The sequence below is a fragment of the Oncorhynchus mykiss genome, chromosome 10, assembly GCF_013265735.2.
Source record: "Oncorhynchus mykiss isolate Arlee chromosome 10, USDA_OmykA_1.1, whole genome shotgun sequence".
NCBI classification, from domain to species: Eukaryota; Metazoa; Chordata; class Actinopteri; order Salmoniformes; family Salmonidae; genus Oncorhynchus; species Oncorhynchus mykiss.
The window spans coordinates 71360567-71372912 of NC_048574.1; the positions used below are offsets into that span (position 1 = coordinate 71360567).

At 42.8% G+C, this 12346-nt stretch overlaps 1 protein-coding gene across 1 annotated transcript in view; it reads right to left on the bottom strand.

Annotated features, from left to right (window-relative positions):
* The window catches only part of LOC110497184 (methylthioadenosine phosphorylase), a 34499-nt gene extending 22786 nt beyond the window's left edge, over positions 1–11713 (bottom strand). Inside the window, exon 1 of the mRNA XM_036933851.1 lies at positions 11451–11713. Within this exon, the coding sequence (XP_036789746.1) occupies positions 11451–11516 (66 nt within the window). The 5' untranslated portion in view covers positions 11517–11713. The remainder of the gene's footprint in view (positions 1–11450) is intronic.
* Positions 11714–12346: the final 633 nt, after the last annotated feature.

Genomic DNA, 12346 nt, shown 5'->3' on the forward strand with positions numbered 1-12346 from the left:
TTAGCGGGAGTGATGAGCTCCACAGCAGAGTCTCACAACTCAATCGCTGGTTGAAAACTGTTTTCTGCCCCTCCCAAAATATAGAATTTGTAGATAATTGGCCCTCTTTCTGGGACTCACCCACAAACAGGACCAAGCCTGACCCGCTGAGGAGGGACGCACTCCATCCTAGCTGGAGGGGTGCTCTCATCTTATCTACCAACATAGACAGGGCTCTAACTCTTCTAGCTCCACAATGAAATAGGGTGCAGGCCAGGCAGCAGGCTGTTAGCCAGCCTGCCAGCATAGTGGAGTCTGCCACTAGCACAGTCAACGTAGTCAGCTCAGCTATCCCCATTGAGACCGTGTCTGTGCCTCGACCTAGGTTGGGTAAAACTAAACATGGCGGTGTTCGCCTTAGCAATCTCACTAGGATAAAGACCTCCTCCATTCCTGTCATTATTGAAAGAGATCATGATACCTCACATCTCAAAATAGGGCTACTTAATGTTAGATCCCTTACTTCAAAGGCAATTATAGTCAATGAACTAATCACTGATTATAATCTTGATGTGATTGGCCTGACTGAAAAATGGCTTAAGCCTGATGAATTTACTGTGTTAAATGAGGCCTCACCTCCTGGCTACACTAGTGACCATATCCCCCGTGCATCCCGCAAAGGCGGAGGTTTACGTCTTTTGAGCTTCTAGTCATGAAATCTATGCAGCCTACTCGATCACTTTTTATAGCTACTGTTTACAGGCCTCCTGGGCCATTACAGCGTTCCTCATTGAGTTCTCTGAATTCCTATCGGACCTTGTAGTCATAGCAGATAATATTCTAATTTTTGGTGACTTTAATATTCACATGGAAAAGTCCACAGAACCACTCCAAAAGGCTTTCGGAGCCATCATCGACTCAGTGGGTTTTGTCCAACATGTCTCTGGACCTACTCACTGTCACAGTCATACTCTGGACCTAGTTTTGTCCCATGGAATAAATGTTGTGGATCTTAATGTTTTTTCTCATAATCCTGGACTATCGGACCACCATTTTATTACGTTTGCAATTGCAACAAATAATCTGTTCAGACCCCAACCAAGGAACATCAATAGTCTTATAAATTCACAGACAACACAAAGATTCCTTGATGTCCTTCCAGACTCCCTCTGTCTACCCAAGGACGCCAGAGAACAAAAATCAGTTAACCACCTAACTGAGGAACCCAATTTAACCTTGCGCAATACCCTAGATGCAGTTGCACCCCTAAAAACATTTCTCATAAGAAACTAGCTCCCTGGTATACAGAAAATACCTGAACTCTGAAGCAAGCTTCCAGAAAATTGGAACGGAAATGGCGCCATACCAAACTGGAAGTCTTCCGACTTGCTTGGAAAGACAGTACCGTGCAGTATCGAAGAGCCCTTACTGCTGCTCGATCATCCTATTTTTCCAACTTAATTGAGGAAAATAAGAACAATCCGAAATTCGCAAAGCTAACTAAAAAGCAGCATTCCCCAAGAGAGGATGACTTTCACTTTAGCAGTGATAAATTCATGAACTTCTTTGAGGAAAAGATCATGACTATTAGAAAGCAAATTACGGACTCCTCTTTAAATCTGCATATTCCTTCAAAGCTCAGTCGTCCTGATTCTGCACAACTCTGCCAGGACCTAGGATCAAGAGAGACACTCAAGTGTTTTAGTACTATATCTCTTGACACAATTATGAAAATAATCATGGCCTCTAAACCTTCAAGCTGCATACTGGACCCTATTCCAACTAAACTACTGAAAGAGCTGCTTCCTGTGCTTGGCCCTCCTATGTTGAACATAATAAACGGCTCTCTATCCACCGGATGTGTACCAAACTCACTAAAAGTGATTTGGAAACCCAAATTGGTCTACACGGACAAGTTCTGGGTTGGTTTAGATCTGTCGGAAAGATATCAGTTGAATGGTTTGTGAGTGGTTTGTCCTCTGACAAATCAACTGTACATTTCGGTGTCAAGGTTCCGTTTTAGGACCACTATTGCTTTCACTATATATTTTAACCTCTTGGGGATGTCATTCGAAAACATAATGTTAACTTTCACTGCTATGCGGATGACACACAGCTGTACATTTCAATGAAACATGGTGAAGCCCCAAAATTGCCCTCGCTAGAAGCATGTGTTTCAGACATAAGGAAGTGGATGGCTGCAAACGTTCTACTTTTAAACTCGGACAAGACAGAGATGCTTGTTCTAGGTCCCAAGAAACAAAGAGATCTTCTGTTTGAATCTGACAATTAATCTTAATGGTTGTACAGTCTTCTCAAATAAAACTGTGAAGGACCTCGGCGTTACTCTGGACCCCGATCTCTCTTTTGAAGAACATACCAAGACTGTTTCAAGGACAGCTTTTTCCATCTACGTAACGTTGCAAAAATCAGAAACTTTCTGTCCAAAAATTATGCAGAAGAATTAATCCATGCTTTTGTCACTTCTAGGTTAGACTACTGCAATGCTCTACTTTCCGACCTACCCGGATAAAGGACTAAATAAACTTCAGTTAGTGCTAAATACGGCTGCTAGAATCCTGACTAGAACCAACAAATTTGATCATGTTACTCCAGTGCTAGCCTCCCTACACTGGCTTCCTGTCAAGGCAAGGGCTGATTTCAAGGTTTTACTGCTAACCTACAAAGCATTACATGGGCTTGCTCCTACCTATCTCTCTGATTTGGTCCTGCCGTACATACCTACACGTACGCTACGGTCACAAGACGCAGGCCTCCTAATTGTCCCTAGAATTTCTAAGCAAACATCTGGAGGCAGGGCTTTCTCCTATAGAGCTCCATTTTTATGGAATGGTTTGCCTACCCATGTGAGAGACGCAAACTCGGTCTCAACCTTTAAGTCTTTACTGAAGACTCATCTCTTCAGTAGGTCATATGATTGAGTGTAGTCTGGCCCAGGAGTGTGAAGGTGAACGGAAAGGCTCTGGAGCAACGAACCGCCCTTGCTGTCTCTGCCTGCCGGTTCCCCTCTCTCCACTGGGATTCTCTGCCTCTAACCCTATTACAGGGGCTGAGTCACTGGCTTACTAGGGCTCTTTCATACCGTCCCTAGGAGGGGTGCATCACTTGAGTGGGTTGAGTCACTGATGTGATCTTCCTGTCTGGGTTGGCCCCCCCCCCCCCCTTGTCTCAGGATGGTAAGTTGGTGGTTGAAGATATCCCTCTAGTGGTGTGGGGGCTGTGCTTTGGCAAAGTGGGTGGGGTTATATCCTTCCTGTTTGGCCCTGTCAGGGGTTGTCATCGGATGGGGCCACAGTGTCTCCTGACCCCTCCTGTCTCAGCCTCCAGTATTTATGCTGCAGTAGTTTGTGTCGGGGGCTAGGGTCAGTTTGTTATATCTGGAGTACTTCTCCTGTCCTATCCGGTGTCCTGTGTGAATTTAAGTATGCTCTCTCTAATTCTCTCTTTCTTTCTCTCTCTCGGAGGACCTGAGCCCTAGGACCATGCCTCAGGACTACCTGGCATGATGACTCCTTGCTGTCCCCAGTCCACCTGGCCGTGCTGCTGCTCCAGTTTCAACTGTTCTGCCTGTGATTATTTTTAATTGACCATGCTGATCATTTATGAACATCCTGAACATCTTGGCCATGTTCTGTTATAATCTCCACCCGGCACAGCCAGAAGAGGACTGGCCACCCCACATAGCCTGGTTCCTCTCTAGGTTTCTTCCTAGGTTTTGGCCTTTCTAGGGAGTTTTTTCTAGCCACCATGCTTCTACACCTGCATTGCTTGCTGTTTGGGGTTTTAGGCTGGGTGTCTGTACAGCACTTTGAGATATCAGCTGATGTACGAAGGGCTATATAAATAAATTAGATTTGATTTGATTGATTTGGAGGTGGAGGGTCCGTCATGTTCTAGGGCGATGTGTCACAGCATCATCGGACTGAGCTTGTTGTCATTCTCAATGCTGTGCGTTACAGGGAAGACATCCTCCTCCCTCATATGGTACCCTTCCTGCAGGCTCATCCTGACATGACCCTCCAGCATGACAATGCCACGCGGCATACTGCTCGTTCTGTGCGTGATTTCCTGCAAGACAAATCTGGTGCAGTCCATGAGGACCCCCCCCCCCCCCCCCTTGTTCAGGGACACATTATTCCATTTCTGTTAGTCACATGTCTGTGGAACTTGTTCAGTTTATGTGTCAGTTGTTGAATCTTATGTTCATACAAATATTTACACGTTAAGTTTGCTGAAAATGCAGTTGACAGTGAGAGGACGTTTCTTTTTTTGCAGAGTTTGTCATTTTTTTATACCTGAGACGTGAAGGTGTGCGTCTGAGTGAAGAAGGGAGAACGGAGGGGGAGTGAGATAGCAACCAAATGACTCATGTTGGTAAACTAACTTATTGCTAGTTATTTATCATCTCATCTGATTACATAGCATCTGTTTTGACTGCATTAAACCGAGAGAAGCTAGTTAAGCTCAGCTAGGTAACGATAACTAGGCTAATTGAGTCTACATAAGTTTAACTGTGCTCTCTCTCCCCTTCCAAATCCATTCAGATGACAATGGGCCTCAGGATCTCGTCACGGTATCTCTGTGCATTCAAATTGCCATCGATAAAATGCAAATAGTGTTCGTCTGTAGCTTATGCCAATGAGTCCAGACAGTTTGCAATGTACATACGAGAAGAGGGGCATCATTTACTACCAAAATGATCGCGATTATCTGGTTAACCCCAGTGTTTGGAATACGTTGACCTCCTTGACAAAACAGACCATGGGACACCTTTTCACAAAGAGATTCATTGTTCAAATTCCGCAGTGGGTCTGTGTAAATTATGCGATTGTATTGGAGACAGTCATCTATTCATTTACTGTTATAGTATCTCTAATTAGCAGCCAGGAAAACTAATTGTTCTCACTTTATGATAGAACAGTTAGATTTTTCTGCCTGACTGTGGCATTCTTTACATGAATTATTAGGATTTTCTTGTGATCACAACAAGACTACTTATTTTGCTCAAATAGAACATTACGTTTTCTGCCTGAGTGGGGCGCTGTTTACCACAATTGTCCGGATTATCTGGTTACCGGAACAAAACAATTTATTTGACTCAGAGATCGAAATAAATTGTATTTCTTTGAAAAGATGGGCCTGGCTGACACAAAAATACATTAGGGGAAAGGATCCACAGATACAGAGGCTGCTTATCTTTCTGCACATCTCTTTATTTACAATGCTGGCTGTCATGGTTAACAAAAACGCAGGACATTGAATGCTACCTGAATTGACTCAAAGGTAACATAAGTAGGCCAATAGTATCACAGCGAGGTCAAACAAGTGTGTTTGTGTCCAGTGTCCACAGCAACATCATTGATTATACTCTACTGTGATGTGTACTATGGTTTTAGCCATGCTCTCACTAACACTCATCTTTTCTCTTTCTCCCCTTACGGAGACTCTTGGACCGCAATTCAGGACACCCTGGCCTGATTCCTAGACGTGCCTGGGCCAATCTCACCTGGCCTCCTTCTACCTGCCTGTTGGTGTCCTGATTCCTAGACGTGCCTGGGCCAATCTCACCTGGCCTCCTTCTACCTGCCTATTGGTGTCCCGATTCCTAGACGTGCCTGGGCCAATCCCACCTGGCCTCCTACCTGCCTATTGGTGGCCTGATTCCTAGACGTGCCTGGGCCAATCTCACCTGGCCTCTTTCTACCTGCCTGTTGGTGTCCTGATTCCTAGACGTGCCTGGGCCAATCTCACCTGGCCTCCTACCTGCCTGTTGGTGTCCTGATTCCTAGACGTGCCTGGGCCAATCTCACCTGGCCTCCTTCTACCTGCTTTTTGCTGCCTCCACTGGATTTTTCTCCCCCATCAAATAACTGATCCCACTCTGCACACACCCAGAACCCTGGATTCCATTACTTACCATCACGTCTTTATCAAAAGCCATCAGGCCATAGGGTCTTGAAGAGTTAGTACTTTCCCTATAGTCATTATGGATATGGTCTGAGCCTGTCAGTTATCAGTTATTCCATACCAAGGCTAGATGAGGCTGAATGGCAGTATCACCACACACAACTGCAATGCAACTAATGACGGAATATTCAGCAGTCTGTTCAGTCTGTTCAGTCTGTTCAGTCTGTTCAGTCTGTTCAGTCTGTTGAATATTCCATCAATGAACAGAGGGATGTCTTGGCTTTATTCGACCTTCAAAAAGGGACACACACCATAAAGGAAGTTCATCAAATAAAGTCATTGACAAGAAAAGTCATTTACTACATCAATTATAGTCACAGCCTCTCTCCTTAATTTGCTTAACTGGGGTGATGGGCTGAAGTAACAGTTTACAATAAGCAGGGTGGGGCTCAACAGGCGGAAGGCATCCCAAAGGGCACCATTTTCTCTAACTTTTCCCATATAACGCTCTGCTTTTGAGTTTCTGAGAGCCTTGGTCAGATGGTCAAATGGCTTTTCATAAAGACGTGATGGTAAGTAATGGAATCCAGGTTTCTGTGTGTGTGCGGAGAAGGATCAGTGACTTGAGGGGGAGCAAGAACGCGTGGAGGCATCAACAAGCAGGTAAGAAGGGGGCCAGGTGGGATTGGGCCAGGTACAGTATGTCCAGGTGTCAGGCCAGGGTGTTCTTAGTCGCGGTCCAAGGGGAGGGGAGACCTTGAAAAGACGAGTGTGAGTGAGAGCATGGCTAAAACCACAGTACACATCACAGTAGAGAATAATCTATGATGTTGCCGTGGACACTGGATAATCTGACACACACACCTGTTTGACCTCGCTGTGATACTGTAGGCCTATTTATGTTACTTTTCTGAGTTAATTCAGGTAACATTCAATGTCATGCGGTTGTGTTAACCAAGCCAGATATTGCTTCAGTTGTTTCGTTTTGACTTCTTGTTACCTGGTAAATAACCAACAGCCATGGTTAACCACAAGGGGGAAAAGGCGGGGAAACAGTCCATGTCAGCTAGGGCCATCTTTTTAAAGAAACACCTTTTATTTCCATTTCTAGTTGAGTAAAATAAATTGTTTTGTTCTCGTCATAAAATAATCCAGAGAATAGCGGTAGCTCCAGACTCAGGCAGAAAACTGAATGTTCTATTCTCAGCAAGGCCCACCTTTTCAAAGAAAACAAATTATATCTATTTGAACAAAATGGGTCGTTTTGTTTGTGATCACAAGAAAATCCTAACAATTCAGGAAAAGAGCGTCACAGCCAGGCAGAAAAATCTGACTATTCTATTATAAAGTGAGAACAAATAGTTTCTCTGATTGATATGGCTTTTACTTAGAAATAGAATGAGATGATTTGTCTGTATTAAAACGTGTCCCAGTGCAACATGCCTAGCTCTGCCCACGGGACTCGTTGAAATAAGCATCCGTCACCATTTTCCAACGGATCAAGAGATCTCACCACACCAGTTTGATGAAAACAAGCTACTACACGCACCGCTGTCGTGAAAACTAACAGCAGCAGGGTTTTTCCTGCATAGAAAAGTCTTGGGTGGGCCACCTGAGTTTTCTTTCGGGCCGCCTATGTCCAAAAATAAGACAGAACTAAATAACATTTGACAAACTATACTCATACAATAAAAATGCTCAGTACAGCTACCATCTAGCCACACTACGCAAACAGTATATTTCTCCTTCAGGTATTGTGGACAAACCGAGCTATCTAAAATACGCCCTGTCTGAAACACAATTCAAGCCTCTGCTTGTCCCTTAACCAGAATACTTCAGGGTTATCATCACCATTTTTACAAGACACAACATGTCTTAGATCAACATACAGAGGACAATAAAACACTAAATAGATTTAGTTTTCAGCCAAGATCACACAGTAGACACATTGTCTCCTCTTCAGGCGCTCTGTTAAATCTACCCGTCTATATAGCCAGAGGGAGGGTGTCGGATTTTCGTTAGGCTCAGGCAGACATAATGGTTCAGGGGTGTAGTTCTCTTTGGTGAAAGTGTACGTTCTAAGTTTAGGTTTGCACCAAACATTAACTGGCCATTGTTCCTTGTGAATCACATAGTAATTTGTTCCAGAATATATCACAAAAAAATAGATAACTTTCCATGGGCTAGAGAATTGTTATGAGTAAGATCCCAGCCTAACACTTTATAAGTGATTCTGTGTTCTGGCACATTTATCAGTGTTTTCCATAGATGATCCATGGCACACATGGTTCCCAACCCCAGTCAGTTTGTACCTTCCAAGAAACAGAAGGCTCTGTTTTGAACATTGTTACAATTATTAAGCACGTTGGATCCCACATCCCAGCAGCATAGTCCATCACTGGACACCCACAACATGTATACAGCTGAAAGTAAGCCAGATCCTTATATATTTTCATTTGCTTTAAACACTGACCCCAAGGCTCTACCTGCAGATTCTGCCAGTGATCTAAGGCCGTCTTCAACGGCCATGTGTTCATCCAGTGTGAAACCAAGGTAATTATAGAGCCCAGTGTAGAATAATGGGGTCGTTTCCACTTCTCTGCACACCCTTCTGGGTCTTCTCTTGATTCATCACTAGTGTCAATTTAGTACACCGTAAATTAACAATATTCTACATATTCTGGAAGCAAGGAGAACTATGACATCAGCATACAACAAGATGCCCAGGAATATATCCGCAATTTCAACACCAAGTTTAGCATTTTTGATTTGTAGGGCTAAATCATTAGCATATAGTGCAAATAAAGTGGGCGAGAGTGTGTCTCCCTGCTTTACACCGTAAAGGGGTTGGAAACAAGCCAGTCCTGAGGTTACTGACCTAAATACAGGCAACTGGAGTCAGATAAAAGAGCTTTGATAGCATCAAAGAATAATCCATCAATTCCCATTTTAATTTGTCTAAAAGCAAGGTCTCTCTCTACTCACCCAATAAAAACCCTTCTGAAAATCAATAAAACAGGAAGTTTTTGTTCAGAAGTTGGTTCTCTCTCTTGAATTCGAGACAGTATAGATCAGTGGAAACCATGTGTTTGATGCATTTCATACCATTCCACTTATTCCGCTCTAACCATTATGAGCCAGTCCTCCCAAATTAATGGGCCACCAACCTCCTGTGGTTTAGATGTGTTCTATACATGCTCTGGCTTTCCTAAAGCCATTCTGTTCATCAGAAAGCTGGCCAGATAGTGAGTGAGCCTGTTATTTAGAATGCAAGAATCAGTGGTGTAAAGTTCTTAAGTAAAAATACTTTAAAGTACTAATTAAATATTTTGGAGTATCTGTGCTTTACTTTATTTCAATTTTTTTACAACTTTTACTTCACTACATTCCTAAAGGAAATAATGTACTTCTCCATATATTTTCCCTGACACCCAAAAGTACTTGTTATATTTTGAATGCTTAGCAGGACAGGAACATTTTCAAATTCAAGCACTTAGAGAACTTCCCTGGTCATCCCTACAGCCTCTGATCTGGTGGACTCACAAAACACACATACAAAGAAATACATGATGAACTGCAATACTGGAGAGATGAGAGTTGCAACTCAATATTAGAAAGGTGTCCTTAATGTTTTGTACACTCAGTGTATATCATTAGGCCTACTTCAAAAAATGGTGCATATACCAATCCAGGGTGCCCAAGTGGTGCAGCAGTCTAAGGCATTGCATCTCAGTGCTAGAGGTGTCACTACAGACCCCGGTTCGAAATTCAGGCTGTATCTCAACTGGTCGTGATCCATAGGGCGGTGCACAATTGGCCCAGCGTCGTCATGATGGCCGTGGTAGGCCGTCATTGTAAAAAATAATTTGTACTTAACTGACTTGCCTAGTTAAATAAAAAATATTCCCTTGAATCACTATACGGTATTTGCAGTACAATATGGGCTTTAAACTATGACCGTTTATGGTAATACGGGTGCTTAATGTGTAAATCGGGAGGTGCCGGAACATAAAGTGAGCACTGGAGTGGGGAGACCTGGGGAGGTTCTGAAGTACCGGAACACATACACAAAAGTCCTTTATAATAAAGCATTGCATGCAGATCATCGCAGTAGAGTAGAGGCACTTACAAGTTGCAAACACGGAGAACATTTGTAGTAGCATAATGTCCGGGAAAATGTTGGCCTTTTATAAATCCATTTCTCCTTCATTTTAATGACTAGAGACTTTGGCAGAATATTTTTTAATACACATGATCACATCACATGATTAATACACATGATCGAAATGGCAGGTTACTTTAACACTGACAAACTGAGAATATGAGATCAATAAAAACTACTTTGTGTTGAATCCATTAATAGCGGAGGCCTGTGTGTGTGGAGACACATATTCTAGGCTACAATATGAAGAGGAAATTAGTCCTAAAAATGCTTTCCAGTTTCACTGACTCACCCAATGATGCGCAGCTTACTTGCTTGTGATGGCGGACGCGCTCATACCAAAAGCCTACCTCTCTCGCTCTCTCTCTTGTTAAACAATATTTGGAAGTCGATTAAATATTTTGGTCGCCTACAGCATAGTCGTCTCTTTTCAGCAGGAGCCATTTGCTTTCCAACCTGTGTTTTTCCTCGATTGTATTTGAAATATTGGGAACGGCCTGTTTTGTCTGCATGCTGCTTTTTTCCAGACATGTTTGCTGCTTGTTCCCAAATGTAGGCTATTCCTTGTTCCTTGCTATTGCCTATTCCTTGTTCTATTCCTTGTTATTGGGCTACAATCCACAGCTAGGCTATAAAAAAGCTATTGATTCTCTGTTGCTAAATGATAGGCCTTCTCATGGTGTAGTAGGGTATTCTGAATTATTTAATTTATTTCTGAACAGACAGCAGTAATTCTAGAACTTTGGCAAATGTATTTAAATGTATCAGGGATGCTGCAGTTCATTCAAAACCCTTCGCGGGGCTATGATTCGGGGCAGCAGGTAGCCTAGTGGTGAGAGCATTGAGCCAGTAACCGAAAGGTTGCTGGATCGAATCCCTAAACTGACATGGTAAAAATCTGTCATTCTGCCCCTGAACAAGACAGTTAACCCACTGTTCATCGGTAGGCTGTCATTGTAAATAAGAATTTGTTCTCAGCTAACTTGCCTAGTTAAACTAGGATCAATAAAAAAGGATCAATAAAAAATGATAAGGAAATAAAATATGATGAATTGCAACACTGGAGAGATGACAGTTGCAGGCTCATGTCTATAAGAGCAGAGAGGGATCATAGAAAGCGAAATACGCTTCTCACACAGCCACCGCCATGCGTTGATCTCAAACATAGGTTACAATGGACTAAGGATGTGGCAAACCATAAAGAGGCAACTCGAATGAACTTTGATCAATTCCGAGAAAAGTTCAAATAAGTGTTCATGCCACTAGAGGTACCGGGTCTGGCCAATTAGGTTCCGGGACAACACAGTCCAAAACGGAGAGGTGCCAGGATCCGGTCCAAATTAAGCACTGGGTAATGGCGATTGAATATTGCAGATTGTACCTTTAATCGTGTTTTGTCCTCTCTCCGCCCAAGCAGACAGTCGAGACTAGGAGGTTGCATTCCCATGTGGATCAATAGACACTTCTTGAACAAGTGGAATATAACCAAGCCATCTGCGTTGTTCGGGGTAGGCTTCCCGGGGTGCAGCCCCGAACCGTTTGATGGTCTAATAATTGGGCGAAAATTATTCCTGAGGAGGGCTTTAGGACCATGCGGACTAAGGATGTGGCATCGCGCTTGCTGCAGAGAGTGTGGGAGAATATTGTTCTTCTGCCCAGGGTTTTTTTGGATCATAATTTAGGTGGTGGGCTGGCGAGGCGTGGTCATGAACGTGGCCAATGGTGCAGTCTCCAACATAAAATGTCTTGTTGGTCACAGTGACAAAATGTAGCTGTTGTGAAGATAATTTCCTGCTATTCTACACAATTTGCCATGGTTTATGCTATCTGAGTGACTCAAACATTATGTCAAAATCAATGGGCCCCATGCCATAACAAATATACTCCTGAATGCATCATTTTAGGAATATTAGATTCTCCCTTACTGTTTAGCTTTTATTTTGGTGTTCGTTCTCAAAGATGATCTTATTTTAAAATATAGGTCCATTAACTTGTGAGCTTACTTTGTGTGAGATTTTAGTTTTTAATTTTAAAAATATTTTTTTTTCATCCTGAATTTTTTTTTATTTATTATAATATACTGTACAATATGTGTCTCCAAACACCTAGGCCGAGGCTATTGATGGATTCAAGACAAAGTCGGTTTTCTGCCTGAGTGCCGCTATTTTCTGGATTATTTTGTGACCAGAACAAAACTGCTTATTTTACTCAACTATATATTTAATTAAATTGTATTTCTTTGAAAAGATGGACCTGGCTGACATGAAAAATACATTA